The sequence below is a fragment of the Arachis ipaensis genome, chromosome B10, assembly GCF_059453495.1.
Source record: "Arachis ipaensis isolate K30076 ecotype BB chromosome B10, ASM5945349v1, whole genome shotgun sequence".
Taxonomy (NCBI): domain Eukaryota; kingdom Viridiplantae; phylum Streptophyta; class Magnoliopsida; order Fabales; family Fabaceae; genus Arachis; species Arachis ipaensis.
The window spans coordinates 74,418,166-74,436,825 of record NC_142435.1 but is presented as its reverse complement, the minus strand read 5'-3'; the positions used below and the strand labels follow the sequence as shown (position 1 = coordinate 74,436,825).

General features: G+C 38.4%; 1 protein-coding gene and 1 non-coding gene across 2 annotated transcripts; one reads left to right on the top strand and one right to left on the bottom strand.

Annotated features, from left to right (window-relative positions):
• Window positions 1-8,348: 8,348 nt before the first annotated feature.
• Window positions 8,349-8,456, bottom strand: LOC148580442 (small nucleolar RNA R71). Its single transcript, XR_015899730.1, has one exon. It is a non-coding gene; the product is annotated as a small nucleolar RNA R71 (small nucleolar RNA).
• Window positions 8,457-9,427: 971 nt separating this feature from the next.
• On the top strand, window positions 9,428-9,871 carry LOC107620745 (uncharacterized). Its single transcript, XM_016322869.1, has one exon. It carries the CDS (start codon window positions 9,428-9,430, stop codon window positions 9,869-9,871), a length of 444 nt encoding a protein of 147 aa, XP_016178355.1.
• The last annotated feature ends 8,789 nt before the right edge of the window (window positions 9,872-18,660 follow it).

Below are 18,660 nucleotides of genomic sequence, written 5' to 3'. Positions count from 1 at the left end.
GAACTTCGACTTACAGGTATCACAACTCTCTGTAGGTGAACTTCGGCCTACAGGAGCAACACCCTGAGATACACAATTGATATTCACTGCAGGTGAACTTTGGCCTACAGGAATAACAATTTACTGTAGGTGAACTTGGGCCTACAGGACCTCTAGGGCCAATAGAAAAGCATCAGATGAACATATAATAGAATATCATGCCACAAGGCTTAACTCTTTATTTTTATACTCTTCTCCTCTATTCTCTTTGTTATATTACTCTTTTCTCATTATCATCATTCAATATCATTCTCATTATTCATCATCACTTTCACATTCTTATGCAGTACTTCTTTCTTTCTCTATTCAATCATACTATACAAACTTTACATCTTTCAATTTCACAATATCTTGGCTCAAACCATTTCTCCTTATCATATTACTCTTTTCACTTTGTCTTTTTACTCTGCTTTGATTACTCTTTTCTCTGTATCTCTTTACTTTTCTCTGGTTACTCTGTTCTCTGTGTTTTCTTTACTCTGCTCTGATTTCTTTGCTTAACGTATGTATTTAAAGCTTATGTAAATTTTGGTATGAATAGTTAGCCTGTCCCAAGTATAGGTTCATTAAGTCTATACTGAAACAGTTTAACTTTTCATATAATACCTAACCCTAGTCGCAACTCAAGGACTAACTATGTTGCCCTAGTTTGTTCACTAGTCTCTGTCTATTTTTCTGTCATTAAAACTTTACAGACTTTTTCTTCGACTTTTATCTTTTCTTCAACTTTTTATCTTTCTTTTATCTTTGCCTCACTAACATGTTATTACCACTCCCTAAGTGTTTTATGAAGGTAATTATGAGATTCTGCACTTAAAGTTGTCTTTCTAAAGCTTTTACAGAAAACAGCCTTTTTCGCATTATTTTATTATTTTTATTAAAATATTATTTTTAATTAAATATTATTATTTAATTTTTTATTATTATTTATTATTTTATTAATATATTTTCGAAAATTATCTTAACTTTACCTTTAACCTTTAAAATTCACTTTTTACCACCCGTAACTTTTAATATTTCTACTTTTACCACCCTAACTTTAGAAATTACCAAATAACCCCTTAAACACCAAAAATTTTACTTCCTTGCCCTTTTAAAGATCTAAAACCTGTTCTTCATTGTTCTTCATCACACTCAAAGTGTTCTTCGTGTTCTTCATATATTCTTCAAATTCTTTCTCTGTTTTTACCCGTTTTTCAGTCTTTTCAGCAACCGATTTTTACCATAATTCATAATAAATTTGCAGCCACTAAAACCTCATCTTTTCTACATGATTTTAACACAAATTGAACCCCAATTTAAGGTCTAGGGTTCGTTTTTCCAGCAGCCATGAAGAACACAAATTCAAAGTTGAATATCATCAAATTTCATCAAATTTTCACCAAAATTTCAACAAGAATCACTCATATAAACAATCAATTTCAAGCATAACCAAACCATATCATAATCACACAATTCAAACACAATAAATCAACATTAATTTTACCAAATCATACCTGGTTTTACTGCTCCTAATTCAGTTAAACTTTCAGGTGGTCCTTAAGCACTTTTTCCTCCTAAATCACATCAAGAACAACTTTAAATCCAAAAACTCTCAACTGACCAAATCTCACTCAGTATATTAGGAAGAGATATATCACCTTAGACTTGCTGGAAATTCACGTTTCTTGGCCCTCGAGTCAAGTTAAGCATGATTCGTAAGGAAGAACATCAAGAAAACACATGTTTTGCATGGTTTTCCTTGAAAACCGAATTGAAATGGGAGGGAGACAGCCATCTCACCTTATTTCCAGCCTTGATAAGTCACATGGTTATGTAGAGGAAGAAGAGAGGATCATTTTGGTGAAATCGGAGTTTTGATTTGAGTTTTAGTTCAGAAGAAATCAAGCTTTGAAGATTAAGTGTTTATGAAGTTTTCTCTCTTTTCTCTCCTTTCAATTTCGGCCAAAGGGAGTAAATGACCAGCCTTGGAATGTCTTGGGGGTGTAAGGTGAGTTGTGAGTGGTTGGCTTGGAGGTGGGTTAAAATAATATTAAAATATCTCAGGTGTACAACTACTAAAACTAGGTGTATCGGAACACTCGTAAAAACATCTCTAAAAATTATTTTCTGAGCTACTAGCATAAATGACACTAGTAACATATTTATTATGAGAATAGAACATGTATAATGAGGCCTTAGCATTTCTAAATTCATCAGAGAGTGCTGGTGCTAAGCTGCACCAGTAAACCGTAAACCCGGTTAAACCGATTTTCTGTTTTTAACTAAAACGGACCAGGTAACCTTATAATATCATTCAAGAATTTTCTAATAATAATATAATGATAATATTATACTATTATCTCTCTCCTCTCATGAATCGAGTTCAGTTCGTCAAACAGAGACTATTTACAAAAATCAGAATCAAAACTGCCAACCGATACGGTTCAAAAACTAGGTTCTTCATGACCGCGTTATCGAGCTTGCCTCGGAAATGGTTCTAACTTAAGGATGACATAATGATAATGAGGATTGAGATGCTTGATGATATAACAGAGGTGTTCCCTTTACTGATCTTCCGGAGAAATCCGTACTTTCAGAAAAGATCTCATGTACTCAAAAATCAGGGTTGTTACACGGTACACTTGCCAGTGAGTTTGTGTGGAACCAAATTCTTCCTCATCAAGTTTTTTGCGCCGTTGTCGGGGATTGATTTAGATCGACAATGATTAAGTGGGTGAGAAGTCTAGATTAAGTTTTTTTTTTTTGTTTTTGTTTTCTATTTTAGGCTGATACCAAGGTGTTTGAGTTATTACCTCACTAAGAAATTTTCATCTGTGACATGAATTTCAATTTTCATTGATGATGTCTTTTACAAAATTCAACTGGAGTCCAACTCATCTTTTGATCAAACAAATTTCATGGGATATTTCCTACCATCACAATATGATTCAATTCATTATCCTAATGATGGTTGGAAATATCACCAAGAACTAACAAATTCTGAGCAACCCAATCAATGGGGATATGCTTCAGAACCAACAGATGAGCAAGACAATTTCATGAGATATTACCCAACACCACAAAATGATTCTTGTCATTATGCTAATGGTGGATGGGAATATCAAAAAGAAATGATAGAGAATAAACACCTCCCAAAACCACAAGATCACTCATACTGCTACAACAATTACTCATATTGCACTACAAGAAAACACGTCTATGGCCATGCTTTTAAAGCGTGGCGAAAAGCTGAAAAAAGCGTGGCAATAGCTTTTCGCCATGCTTTTTGAGCTACCGCCACACTTTTGAAAAGGTGGTGTATGAAAGGGTGGCGGTTGCTCTATCGCCACGCTTTTTCTTTTGCCACGCTTTTTGCAACCGGCCACCCGTTAAAGCGTGCCCGTATGCGAGAGATATGACCACGCTTTAAATGCGTGGCCATATGGGAGATACGGCCACACTTTTGAAGCGTGGCGATAGGGAGAGATACAGCCACGCTTTTAAAGCATGGCCATAGAGAGAGATACAGCCACGCTTTAAAAGCGTGGAAAAAGCCTTGTTAAATTAAAAAAAAAAATTTTCTTTTCCTTACTTGATCTTCATTACTACACTATAAATTTTCAATCCTTTTTTATTACCAAACCTACAAATATAGTATGCAATTTTTATTACAAGACAAATCAAACCATAGTTAGTGACATATATAATTTACTATAATTGTTTTATACATTAAAAAACTAATACTCAAATACAAAATAAATCTCGAGTTCAAATTCCAAAACTAAAAACCGAAGAAAAATACAGAAACAATACAAGTTAGAACTGCTCATAATATATCAAATTACACTAATAGAGATGATCATCAATCTAAATACTTGGTAAAAGATCAGAATCAACCTAAAACTGCTTCACTTTGTGCATTAAGCGTTCAAGTTATCCATTCCAATACTAGCCTGCAGCAAAATATCAAGAACAAATTGAACCAACAAAAATGATATATATAAAAATATTATAAGAAATAATCTAATTTATGCATGTATTAACAATTCCAAATTAAACTAGGTTCACATTCTACTATAAAAATTCATCAGCATTATGCTAATAGGAATAAAAATAAACTTGGTCAGCTTAACACAAACTTCTGGATTATTACAATATACAATTAGTATAGTAATTAAGTAATTAAAATTTGTACCAGGAATTTATGATTCTCCTCAAGCACCAACGAGAAAACAGTACAAAAATTTTCATTTAAGCTCCAAATTCCCCTCCGCAACAAAGCACTTGCATGAATTTTTCCTCATCTGAAAGAAGCTTCATTGCAACATGCAATAGAACTATTTTCTTCAATACTTTGTACTCCATATTTATAGATACATTCATAAGAAAAAATAAAAAAAGGTCCATAGAATTAAAATTTAGAAGGTGCAGAGAGCAGTATAAGAAGTTATTGCTAAGTATTATTATACTGGCGTAGGCTGCATTAGTGGTAGGCAGCAGTAGGAGTAGGAGTAGGAGTAAGAGTAGAATAGAAGGTTCTCTTTGATACACTTTTCTTTTCTGCACTTTCTACAATTTCAGTTATATTAAATTCAGTTTATGCAATCTTAATTTCTACAAATCCTCTGCTACAATTTCCTTTTCTGCAAACTTTACATTTTTGTTCATGATTCAGTCTGATTTAAATTTTCCTGCAATTTAAATTTCTTGTTACTTGTTCTCAAGTTCTTTTCAAATTCTTGATCTACTGCTTCCTTTAGTTTCCTTGCACCCAATTCCCCTTTTCATTTGATGCAATTTACTTTTCTTGCTCTTTAAGCTTCTGCTTATTTAACTTCTGCACTTTAAATTCACTGCAATTTACTTTTTGCTGCTTCAATTTCACCCAATTCACTACTGTCTGCTTGACTAGTTTGATCACTCACTAAAGTTGCTTGATCCATCAATCCCTGTGGGATCAACCTCACTTTTTGTGAGTTTTACTACTTGATGCGACCCGGTACACTTGCCGGTGAGTTTGTGTGGAATCGAATTTTCCCTCTGCATGGCTAGCCATAATGGGTATTTTACCTCCCTTATGAACCCTGCCTCCAACAAGGCCTGTACCTACTCTTCAATGGCTTGCGACCTCTCTGGTCCAAGCTTCCTACGCTTCTGTTGTACTGGCCGAGACCAAGGATATACGGGTAATTTATGACACATTAGTCCGTGATCAATACTGAGCATGTCAGCGGCCTTCCATGCAAAGAGGTCGGAATCATCTTTTAGGAGCTTTGTTAGTAGCTTCTTTAGGTCTTCATTTAGATTCGCCCCTATGTGTGTTGTTTTGTCTTGAGTGTCTCCGATTTGAACTTCTTTGGTCTCACTTTCCAGCTGAGGGCGGAGTTCTTCGCGAGCTCGGATTCCTCCAAGTTCTATGGTATTAGTTTCTTTTCCTTTGGGATTGATGCCAGGGCATCTTAGGCTAGTTTCACTAGCCTTTTTCTATGTTTTTAATAGGTTTTATCCACTTTCTTGAGTTATAAGTAAGCAACTGGGTTAGGAATTTATGTATGCCTAGATTCATCCAACCATGGTTAATTTGATGCAATTTCATGAGAATTGTGCTATAATTACTTGTGTGCTAAGAATGATGAGTATTCTCATGACTTTAGCAAGGCTTTGATGCATGAATTGGTGGATGACAGGAGAAGGAAATCATGGGAGGAAGTTGAAGAAGGAGCATGGAAAGGAAGCATAAGAAGCAACGTTGGTGGCCACGTTGGACCACCAACATTGCCTCAAACGTTGGGAAGAAAGCAGAGCAAGATTCTGCATAAACTGTTGGTGCCCACGTTGGAGGGAACGTTGGCAAGCCAACGTTACCCTCAACGTTGTGATAAAATGAGCTTTCTGGAGAATTTGGAAATTTGTAGCAACGTGCACGTGTGCTGTACGCGCACACGTGGATTGGAAATTCTGACAATCCACGCGCATGCGTAGCTGACACGTATGCGTGGATGGGTAACGTTGGACCTCAAACGCTACCTCAAATGTTGGTGGCCAACGTGCGCGATTCTGATCTCAAAATAATAGATTTGAAAATGAGCAACGACGCGCACGCGTCTATGGCGCATACGCGCAAGTTGAACTTTTGAGAATCCATGCGCACGCATGCATCACGCGCATGCGTGGATAGGCCAACGTTGGAGGGAACGTTGCCAATCCAACACTGAGGCCAACGTTCTTCTATATGCTTTTAAAAACTGAAAATTGGGACTTTGCATCCACGCGCATGCGTAGCGTACGTACACACGTGGGTAGAAGAACGTTGGCACTCCAACGTTGATTCAAACACCAATGACAGCAAGCAGAACTGATTTTTCAGAAACGCGTTTGAGTCAACATTGGCCATCAAACGTTGACTCCAACGTAATCAGTAGAAATTTGCCATTCAAATAGATCTCTTCTGAACAGCAAGGGAAATCAATTGGAGCAACTTCAACCCAATCCAATCAAGGCTAAAAGCCCAGTTCAGAGGTTGAAGATAAAGAAAAGAAAGTGTATAAATAGCTTAGAATTTAAGTTAGAGGAAGACTTTTTTTAATTTTTAGCTGGGAGGGATACTGACATTCTGCCAAATTTACTTTGCTGCAAATCTTTGAATTCTGCGACGTATCTTTCATTTTTATTTTCCATTTTGAGAGCTATGAAAAACTAAACCCTTTTCATTGGGTTAGGGAGCTCTATTGTAATTCAATGGATCAATAGTAGTTTTCATCTTCTTCTTCTTCCTTTTCTCTTGATTTTTGTTAGAAAGCTTTTGATCTTAATTCAATTGGATAGTTGTCTTGACAAAGAAGCTATCCATAATTGGAATTCTTCGGATCCTTGAGAGAGGGATGAAGAATTCATGCTAGAATTGCTTTCTCACATTGGATTAGATTGGGGGTTGGATGGATATTGTGACATTTAATCCTACCAATACTTTGATCTATGAATTTGTGTGGTATAGTTAAGGACCGAACTTCAACTCTTCCCATGAGCAATTAAATCAAGACATTGGGCAGTTGTTCATGCTTAGAGAGATTAGTGAGCCAAGTCATTGGGATCCAATCATCTAAGATTGCCAAGCAATATCAATGAATGCATTGATTGAGGAAGAGATAAAAATGATTTGATCTGGAGAATTCAATATCTCCTGTAACCTAATGAATCCCCATCTCTGATCTACCCATTCTATTTACTTTCTGCTCTTTAATTTCATGCTTAACTCCCATTTCCATTTAATTTCATGCAATTTAAGCTTCTGTCATTTAATTTTTCGCACTTTAATTTTTGTCATTTAATTTCTTACAATTTAAGTTTCCCGCCAAATTTACATTTTGCAATCTCAATCCAATTTTGATTTTGCTCAACTAGCATAATTCTCTAATTAACATTGATCAACCAACCAATCCCTGTGGGATTCGACCTCACTCTACAGTGAGTTTTTACTTGACGACAATCTGCTGCACTTGCCGGTAGGAAATTGTTGAGAGACAGTTTCCGAGTGAATCAAGTTTATGGCGCCGTTACCAGGGATTGGTTTTGTATTGACAATTACTAAATTGAGAAATTTTCTTTTCTTTTGATTAATTGAATTTTAATTTTATTTGTTCAATTTCGTTCTCTGCAATTTTTAGTTGTTTCTCTTTAATTTTTCTTTATTTCTTTACTTTTCAGCAAAACTAATCCACTAACTCATTAACTGTTTGATAAATTGCTCTAACCAAGCTAACTATACTCTATTTTAGTAGACTCTGCACTTGCTATTTCTTGTACTTGTTCATTGTATGACAGGTAGAAGAGAGGTCTCAACCTCTTTTGATAGTGAACCGGAGAGGACCTTCTTGAGATTAAGGAGGGAAGCTAAAGGAAAAAGGGCTGTTGGTGCAGAAAAAGAGGAGGAAGACTTAGATATAACCATGGAAGATGATATGGAAAACCATCATGAAGGAGAGGTGAACAATCATGCCAGAAGGGGTGCAGCCAACCCTGCTAGAAAAGAGAGGAGAGTTTTAGGCTCCTACATCAATCCAAACCCAGGAAACTAGTTCAAAACAATTGTTCTTTTGGAGGAAGCGCCCAAGAAGATCCTAATCAGCATCTCACTACATTCCTAAGAATCTGTGACACAGTGAAATCAAATGGAGTTCATCCTGACGCCCACAAGATGCTTTTATTCCCTTCTCTCTAAGGGATAAAGCATCCAAGTGGCTAGAATCATTTCCAAAGGAAAGCCTCACAACTTGGAAGATGTAGTTAACAAATTCTTGGCAAGGTTCTATCCTCCATAAAGAGTCAATAGGCTGAGAACAGAGGTTCAAACATTCAGACAGTAGGATGGTGAGGCTATTTATGAAGCCTGGGAGAGATTCAAAGACTTGACAAGAAAATGTCCCCCTGATATGTTTAATGAGTGGGTGCAGATTCATATCTTTTATGAAGGGCTGAATCGTGAATCAAAGAAAGCTGTAGACTATTCATCTGGAGGTTCCCTTAACAAGAAGAAGACCATTGAAGAAGCCATTGATGTTATAGAGACAGTGACTGACAATGAGTATTTTTATGCCTCTGAGAGAAGCAACAATAAGGGAGTTATGGAGCTGAACAATATGGATGCAATTTTGGCTCAGAACAAGATAATTGCCAAGCAGTTGGCGATCTCACAAAGAATATGGAGGCAAGCCAAGTAGCAGCAATCCACACCCAACCATTAGCACCAGAAGAGCCAAACATAGAGGAAGAAGAAGTCAACTACAGTGGAAATTCTGCAAGACAAGAGCATGACCCTTACTCCAAAACTTACAACCCTGGTTGGAAGAACCACCCAAACTTTGGGTGGAGAAACCAACCAAACCAAAACCAAAACCACAGACCTCACAATCAAAACCATTATAATAACTCCACTCACCAACACTCCAACCAAAGACCATATCAGAACATACAAAACACTTATTCACAGCCACCATACCAAGCCCAAGCCAACCAGCCTCAACACCCCACTTCCAACCCACCATCTGATGATAGATTCTCCAAGATCGAAGCCATGCTTGAAAACCTCTACAGGGAGTCTGAAGATAACAAAACATTCAAGGAGGAAGTGAGGACGAGTATGAAAAGTCGAGGAAAAATTATCAAGTAGCTCGAGTCACAAGTGGGATACCTATCTTAACAAATTCTCAAATCCACTGATAGCTTCCCTAGTGACACTGAGGAGGTTTGGAAGGAAGAAATTAGCAATCCTATAGAACATAATCAAAGAGTTTCAGAGGAAAGGAAAGAAGAGATTGAGCAAAGGACTGATCCTACCCAAAGTAGAGAATCAGAAGAGAAAAAAACCCTGCAACCATATTTGCCACAAGCACCATTCCCACAGATACTCATGGGCAGTGAGAAGAGGAGCACATACACCCGATTCTTGGATGTATTTAAGAATCTTCATGTCAACATTCCCTTCCTCGAAATCCTCAAACAGATGCCTACTTGTATCAAGTGGATACAGGAGTTACTAGCTAGGAAGAGCAACCTGAAAGGTGGCCAAACAGTGGTGATGAACAAGGACTGCAGTGCTCTCATTCAGAAGACATTACCCATAAAGAAAGGGGATCCGGGAAGCTTTCACATTCCCTGTGCAATAGGAGATATCATGATTGATAGAGGATTCTGTGATTTGGGAGCCAGCATAAATTTGATGCCTCTGTCTTTCATGAAAAGATTGAAAATCAACAAGCTTAAGTCCACAGATGTAATCATCCAATTGGCTGACAAGACTCAGAAGCAAGCTGAAGGAGTAGTCGAGAATATACTGGTCAAAGTGGAAAATTAGTTCCTCCCCACTGATTTTGTAGTTCTTGAAATGGAAGAGAGCCATCATCACCCGATCATCTTAGGGAGACCATTCTTGGTTACTGGTGCACGAATTGTAAATCACACCTTTCACAACTCGTACCACTAACCAGCAAGTGCACTGGTCGTCCAAGTAATACCTTACGTGAGTAAGGGTCGATCCCACGGAAATTGTCGGCTTGAAGCAAGCTATGGTTATTTTGTAATTCTTAGTCAGGAAATTAATAATAAAAATGGTTAGGTTTATGAAAAGTAATTAACATGAAATAAATAATACTTGTTATGCAGTAATGGAAAATAGATTGAGGTTTTGGAGATGCTCTGTCTTCTGAATCTCTGCTTTCCTACTGTCTTCTTCTCCACGCGCGCAGGTCTTCTTCCATGGCAAGCTGTATGTTGGTAGATCACCATTGTCAATGGCTACCATCCATCCTCTCAGTGAAAATGGTCCAAATGCGCTGTCACCGGACGGCTAATTATCTATCGGTTCTCACTCATGTTGGAATAGATTCCATTGATTCTTTTGCGTTTGTCACTACGCCAAACACTCGCGAGTTTGAAGCTCGACACAGTAATCCCTTCCCAGAGCCTACTCAGAATACCACAGACAAGGTTTAGACTTTTCGGATCTCAGGAATGGCCGTCACTAATTCTAGCCTATACCACGAAGACTCTGATCGTGAACCAGGAGGCTAAGAGATACACACTCAAGCTAGTACAGATAGAACAAAGGTGGTTGTTAGGCATGGGTTCATAGGTTAAGAATGGTGATGAGTGTCACAGATCATCACATTCATCATGTTGAAGTGCGTGAATATCTTAGAATAGAAACACGCGTGATTGAATGAAAAACAGTAGTAATTGCATTAATTCATCGAAACACAGCAGAGCTCCTCATCCCTAACCATGGAGTTTAGAGACTCATGCCGTCAAAATACAATATGAAACTTATAAAATGTCATGAGGTCCATAGTAAGTCTCTAAAAGTAGCTTTTATACTAAACTAGTGACCTAGGTTTACAGAAAATGAGTAAACTAAGATAGATAGTGCAGAAATCCACTTCCGGGACCCACTTGATGTGTGCTTGGGCTGAGCATTGAGTTTTACACATGTAGAGTCTTCTCTTGGAGTTAAACGCCAGGTTGCAGCCTGTTTGTGGCGTTTAACTCTGGTTTGTAACCTGTTTCTGGCGTTTAATGTCAGAATAGGGCAGAAATTTGGCGTTTAAACGCCAGTTTGCGTCGTCAAAACTTGGGCAAAGTATGAACTATTATATATTGCTAGAAAGCCCTGGATGTCTACTTTCCAACGCAATTAAGAGCGCCCCAATTGGGTTTCTGTAGCTCCAGAAAATCCATTTTGAGTACAGGGAGGTCAGAATCCAACAGCATCTGCAGTCCTTTTTCAGCTTCTGAATCAAATTTTTGCTCAAGTCCCTCAATTTCAGTCAAAAAATACCTGAAATCACAGAAAAACACACAAAATCATAGTAAAGTCCAGAAATATGATTTTTGCATAAAAACTAATAAAAATATACTAAAAAGTAGTGAAATCCTACTAAAAACTATATGAAAATACCCCCAAAAAGCTTATAAAATATCCGCTCATCACAACACCAAACTTAAACTATTACTTGTCCTCAAGCAACTAGATAAATAAAACAGGATAGAAAGAAAATCAAGAGGCAATAACATCTCAGATTTTTATATGAAGCTCAAATTCTCATTAAATGAGTGGGACTAGTAGCATTTTGCTTCTGAACAGTTTTGGCACCTCAATTTATCCTTTGAAGTTTAGAATGATTGGCATCTATAAGAATTCAGAATCCAGATAGTGTTATTGATTCTCCTAGTTTAGTATGTTGATTCTTGAACAGAACTACTTTATGAGTCTTGGCTGTGGCCCTAAGCACTTTGTTTTCCAGTATTACCACCGGATACATAAATGCCACAGACACATAACTGGGTGAACATTTTCAGATTGTGACTTAGCTTTGCTAAAGCCCCCAGTAAGAGGTGTCTAGAGTTCTTAAGCACACTCTTTTTGCTTTGGACCACGACTTTAACTGCTCAGTCTCAAGTTTTTCACTTGACACCTTCACACCACAAGCACATGGGTAAGGACAGCCTGGTTTAGCCGCTTAGGCCAGGATTTTATTCCTTTAGGCCCTTCTATCGATTAATGCTCAAAGCCTTGGATCCTTTTTACCATTGGCTTTTGGTTTAAAGGGCTATTGGCTTTTTCTGCTTGCTTTTTCTTTTTCTTTCTTTTTCTTTTATTTTTCGCCATTTTTTTTCACAAGCTTTGTATTCACTGCTTTTTCTTGCTTCAAGAATCAATTTTATGATTTTTTAGATTATCAATAACATTTCTCCTTTTTCATTATTCTTTCAAGAGCCAACAAATTTAACATTCATAAACTTCACTATAAAAAATTATGCACTGTTCAAGCATTCATTCAGAAGACAAAAAGTATTGCCACCACATATAAATAATTTGAATTTTTCTTATTAAGAACTCGAAAATAAAACTACCTCCTTATTCTAAAAATCTGCTATTTTATTCATGTTTAATGATGATGAGAAAAATAAATTATAGCTTACTTGGAGATAATAAAAATAAAAATAAAGATACTAATTTCTATTATTCATGTGACTCCTAAGGTAGATTTCTAATAGCAAAAGTTATCACAGAGTTAAGATTAGGACTCAACAACCTTTATTTTGGGAGATGGATGCTCCTTCAATCTGTGGGGTGTCTAGTCCTTCAAGAGATAGCTTCTGGCGCTTCAGCTCCTGTAGCTCACGCTCCTGCTTCTCTTGTTCCTTCAGCAGTTTGTAGAGCATGCTATTTTGAACTTGCTATTTTCATTTGGTCCATAGCTTCTTGCAGCTTGGTGACAGATGCTTCTAGGCGGGTCCAGTAGTCAATCTGACGGATTTCTGGGAGAAACTCCTGTGCTCTCCTTTTGATGGAGTTATCTTGCACTTGTTGTCCTTCCATTGACTTTTTGGTGATTGGGTGCTCGACTGAGATGTACTCATCCACTCTCATCTTTACCCCAGCATCTTTAGATAGCAGAGAAATTAAGCTTGGGTAAGCCAATTTGGCTTCTTTGGAGTTTTTATTTGCAATTGTATAGAGCTCACAAGAAATCAGATGATAAATCTCCACTTTATTTCCCTACATAATACAATGGATCATCATTGCTCTTTTGAGAGTGACCTCAGAGCGGTTACTGGTGGGCAGTATGGAACGCCCAATGAAGTCCAGCCAGCCCCTAGCGACTGGTTTGAGATCTCCTCTCTTGAGTTGATTTGGGACACCCTTTGTGTTGGTTGTTCACTTGGTTTCAGGGATGCATATGTCCTCTAGAACTTGGTCCAAGCGCTTATCTGATCTCACCATTCTCCTATTAAAGGAGTCCGGGTTATCTTGTAGTTGTTGCAGCTTGAAGACCTCTCTTATTTTGTCAAGGTGGAAGTAAATAGCCTTCCCTCTGACCATGGTTCGAAAGGTGTAGAAGGCGGTTCCAGTCCTTCTCTGCTTATCTGTTTGCCACAGATTTGAGTAGAATTTCTGAACCATGCTTCTTCCCTCCTTTGTCTCAAGATTAGCTAGGATTTCCCAGCCCCTTTTTCGAATTTGCTCTTGGATCTCTGGATATTCGTCTTCCTTCAGATCGAATTTAACTTCCGAGATCACTGATCTTAGACCCATTATTTTGTAGTAATGGTCTGCATGTTCTTTTGTTAAGAACCTCTCTTGATTCCAAAGTGGTTTTGGATTATTCTCTTTTTTCCCTCTTGAAGTGGTTTGTTTTCCCTTGGGGGCCATGATCTTAGTGAGTCTTGGCTTGGTGATCACGGAAAAACACACCAAACTTAGAGGTTTGCTTATCCTCAAGCAAAAGAAAGGAAGGGAGAGGAATAGAAGGAGAGCCAAATTCGAATGGTAGAGGAGAGGAGGTGGCCGAATGGCAATTTAAAAGGGAGGGGTGGGTGGGCACGAAAATTTTGAAAAAGATATGATAGAAGATATGATTTGTAAAAGATAAATATGATATTCAAAAGATGCAATTTTAAAATTGAAAAGATATGAGAGAGATTTGAAGATGATAAAATTGAATTTGAAAAGATAATATGAGTTGAAAAAAAATATTTGAGAAGAAATTTAAAAAGATAGATTAGTTTTGAAAAAAATTTGAAAAGAATTTGAAGAGGATTTGAGAAAGATTTTTTTTGGATTAAAGAAAAAATTATTTTTAATTTGTCTGATTTTTTTGAAATTGAAATTGAAAGATGACAATTTGTAACATGTTTATGCAAGAAATTTGGATGGAATCATGAAAATTTGAAAAAAATTTGAGTTGGAAACAAAACTTCCTCCCCTCCACATTCCTGGCGTTAAACGCCCAGAATGGCTCTCATTCTGGTGTTTAACGCCCATTTATTGCTTGTTTTGGGCATTTAACGCCCAGCTGTTGCTTCTGGCTAGCGTTAAACGCCAGAAATCCTGTCACTGGGCATTTTTCTAAACGCCCAGGATGCTGCAATTCTGGCGTTAAACGCCCAGAATGGTACCCATTCTGGCATTTACCACCCAAAAAGGTATCTTTACTGGCGTTAAACGCCGAGTTGGTACTTCTTTTGGGTGTTTAACGCCCACAATACCCCTTACTGGCGTTTTTGTGCCAGTGAGCTCCTTTTCTCTGCTTTATGCTCTAAATTCTTCTGTAACTCTGTTAACTCCTACAATTGTTAAATAATCTTGAAAATAATTTATATCAAACTCATATAATTATTATTTGAATAACAAATAAACCTTGCTAATGGCTGGGTTGCCTCCCAGCAAGCGCTTCTTTATTGTCTTTAGCTGGACCGTGCTGAGCTTTTAATCTAGTCTCAGCTTTGAGCATTCTTGCTCAAAATTGCCTTCAAGATAATGCTTGACTCTTTATCCATTAACAATGAACTTCTTATTAGAATCAATGTCTTGAAGCTCTACATAGCCATAAGGTAACACACTTGTAATCACATATGGTCTTCTCCACCGGGATTTCAGTTTCCTGGGAATAATTTGAGCCTAGAGTTAAACAGCAGAACCTTTTGTCCTGGTTCAAAGACTCTGGATGATAGTTTCTTATCATGCCACCTTTTTGCTTTCTCCTTGTAAATTTTTGCATTTTCGAAAGCATTGAGTCTGAATTCCTCTAGCTCATTTAACTGGAGTAATCTCTTCTCTCCAGCTAACTTAGCATCTAGGTTCAGGAATCTGGTTGCCCAGTAGGCCTTATGCTCCAGTTCCACGAGCAGATGATAGGCCTTGCCATACACAAGATGGTATGGAGAGGTTCCTATAGGAGTCTTGAATGCTGTTCTGTATACCCACAGAGCATTATCCAAGCTTTTTGCCCAATCCCTTCTATGGGCAATTACAGTCCGTTCCAGAATTCTCTTTAGTTCTCTATTAGAGACTTCAGCCTACCCATTTGTCTGTGGATGATATGGAGTTGCTACTTTGTGGCGAATTCCATATCGGACCATGGCAGAGTAAAGCTGTTTATTGCAGAAATGAGTGCCCCCATCACTGATTAGTACTTTACGGACACCAAACCTGCTGAAGATATGTTTCTGGAGGAACTTCAGCACTGTCTTAGTATCATTAGTGGGTGTTGCAATCGCCTCTACCCATTTAGATACATAGTCTATGGCCACCAGAATATACGTGTTTGAGTTTGATGGCGGGAAAGGCCCCATGAAGTCAATACCCCATACATCAAACAACTCAATCTCCAGGATCCCTTGTTGAGGCATGGCATAACCATGAGGCAGATTACCAGCTCTCTGGCAACTGTCATAATTACGTACGAATTCTCGGGAGTCTCTATGGAGAGTAGGCCAGTAGAAGCCACATTGGAGAACCTTGGTGGCTGTTCGCTCACCTCCGAAATGGCCTCCATATATTTGATCCATGGCAATGCCATAAGATCTTCTGTGCCTCTTCCTTGGGCACACATCTATGGATTATTCTCCCTGCACATCTCTTAAAGAGATATGGTTCATCCCATAAGTAGTACTTTGCATCAGAAATCAATTTCTTTATCTGCTGCCTGCTGTACTCTTTGGGTACGAATCTTGCAGCTTTATAGTTCGCAATATCTGCAAACCATGGTGTTTCCTGAATGGCAAACAATTGCTCATCCGGAAATGTTTCAGAGATCTTAATAGAGGGGGAGGACGCCTCTTCTACTGGTTCTATTCGGGACAGATGATAAGCCACTTGGTTCTCTGTCCCTTTTCTGTCTCTTATTTCTATATCAAACTCTTGCAGAAGCAACACCTATCTTATGAGCCTGGGTTTTGAATCCTGATTTGTAAGTAGATATTTAAGAGCAGCATGGTCAGTATACACAGTCACTTTTGATCCTACTAAGTATGATCTAAACTTGTCAATGTCATAAACCACTGCAAGCAACTCTTTTTCTGTGGTTATGTAATTTATCTGTGCATCATTTAAAACACGGCTAGCGTAATAAATGGCATGCAGAAGCTTGTTATGCCTCTGTCCCAATACTGCACCAATGGCATGGTCACTGGCATCACACATTAGTTCGAATGGTAATGTCCAGTCTGGTGCAGAAATAACTGGAGCTGTGACCAGCTTAGCTTTCAGAGTTTCAAACACCTGCAGACGCTCTGTGTCAAACACAAATGGCATGTCAGCAGCTAGCAGATTACTCAGAGGTTTTGCAATTTTTGAAAAATCCTTTATAAACCTCTTTTAGAATCCTGCATGCCCTAGAAAGCTTATGATTGCCTTAACATTGGCAGGTGGTGGTAATTTTTCAATTACTTCCACTTTAGCTTGATCTACCTCTATTCCCTTGTTTGAAATGTTATGCCCAAGGACAATTCCTTCAGTCACCATAAAGTGACATTTTTCTCAGTTTAAAACTTGGTTGGTCTCTTGGCATCTTTTCAGAACAAGTGCTAAATGGTCAAGGCAGGAGCTAAATGAGTCTCCAAATACTAAAAAGTCATCCATGAAGACTTCTAGAAATTTTTCTACCATATCAGAGAAGATAGAGAGCATGCACCTCTGAAAGGTTACAGGTGCATTGCACAGACCAAAAGGCATCCTTCTGTAGGCAAACACTCCAGAAGGACTTGTGAATGCTGTTTTCTCTTGGTCCTGAGGATCTACTGCAATTTGGTTGTAACCTGAATAGCCATCCAAAAAGCAATAATATTCATGACCTGCTAGTCTCTCTAGCATCTGGTCTATGAATGGTAAAGGAAAGTGATCCTTCTTGGTGGCTGTATTGAGCCTTCTGTAGTCAATACACATACGCCACCCTGTAACTGTTCTTGTAGGAACCAGTTTATTCTTTTCATTATGAACCACTGTCATGCCTCCCTTCTTGGGGACAACTTGGACAGGGCTCAACCAGGGGCTATCAGAAATAGGATAAATAATCCCAGCCTCCAGTAACTTGGTGACCTCTTTCTGCACCACCTCCTTCATAGCTGGATTTAGCCGCCTCTGTGGTTGAACCACTGGCTTAGCATCGTCCTCCAATAGGATCTTGTGCATGCATCTTGCTGGGCTAATGCCCTTAAGATCACTTATGGACCACCCAAGAGCTGCCTTGTGTGTCCTTAGCACTTGAAGTAGTGCTTTCTCTTCCTGTGGATTTAAAGCAGGGCTTATGATCACCGGAAAGTGGTTTGAGCTCGGGTTTAGGAGGTTTCTCCTCTTCCTGAGGAATTTTCAGAGGCTCTTTTATTTCCTTTGATTCCTCCAGATCAGGCTGAACATCTTTAAAGATATATTCTAGCTCTGATTCGAGACTCTCAGCCATCTTGATCTCATCTACCAGGGAGTCAATAATATCAACACGCATGCAGTCTTTTGATGAGTCTGGATTCTTCATTTCCTCAACAGCATTCAGCCTGAACTCATCCACATTGACTCTCAAGGTCACTTCCCCTTTTTGGACATCAATGAGGGTTTGTCCAGTTGCTAGGAAGGGTCTTCCTAGAATGAGAGTTGCACTCTTGTGCTCCTCCATCTCCAGCACTACAAAGTCAGTAGGAAAGGCAAATGGCCCAACCTTGACAATCATGTCCTCAATTATGCCTGATGGGTATTTAATGGAGCCATCAGCAAGTTGAAGACATATCCGGGTTGGTTTGAGCTCTTTAGTCAAGCCAAGCTTTCTGATAGTAGATTCATGGATTAGATTGATACTTGCCCCAAGGTCACATAGGGCTGTCTTGGTACAAGTACCCTCTAATGTGCATGGTATCATAAAGCTTCCGGGATCCTTAAGCTTTTCTGGTAAGCTTGCTAGAATGACTGCACTACATTCTTCAGTGAAAAAAACTTTTTCTGTTTCTCTCCAATCCTTCTTATGACTTAAGATCTCTTTCATGAACTTAGCATAAGAGGGTATTTGCTCAAGTGCCTCTGCAAATAGAATCTTTATTTCAAGAGTCCTGAGATAGTCTACAAAGCGGGCAAATTGTTTATCCTGTTTTGCTTGGCAGAGTTTCTGAGGATAAGGCATTTTGGCTTTATATTCTTCATCTGCAGGTTTATTTCCTACAGAGGCAGGTTGAGAAACCTTCTTGAGGGAGTTATTATCAGCACTTGCAGGTGTCTGATCCCTCATTGGCATTTGAACGCCAGGATTGGACGTGGATTAGGCGTTTAATGCCAGATTCCTACCCTTTTCTGGCGTTTGAACGCCAGAACTGGACATG

Bases quoted from the DNA above. Each gene is read 5' to 3' on its own strand.
- LOC107620745 (XM_016322869.1), top strand. From the start codon at position 9,428: ATGGGCAGTGAGAAGAGGAGCACATACACCCGATTCTTGGATGTATTT.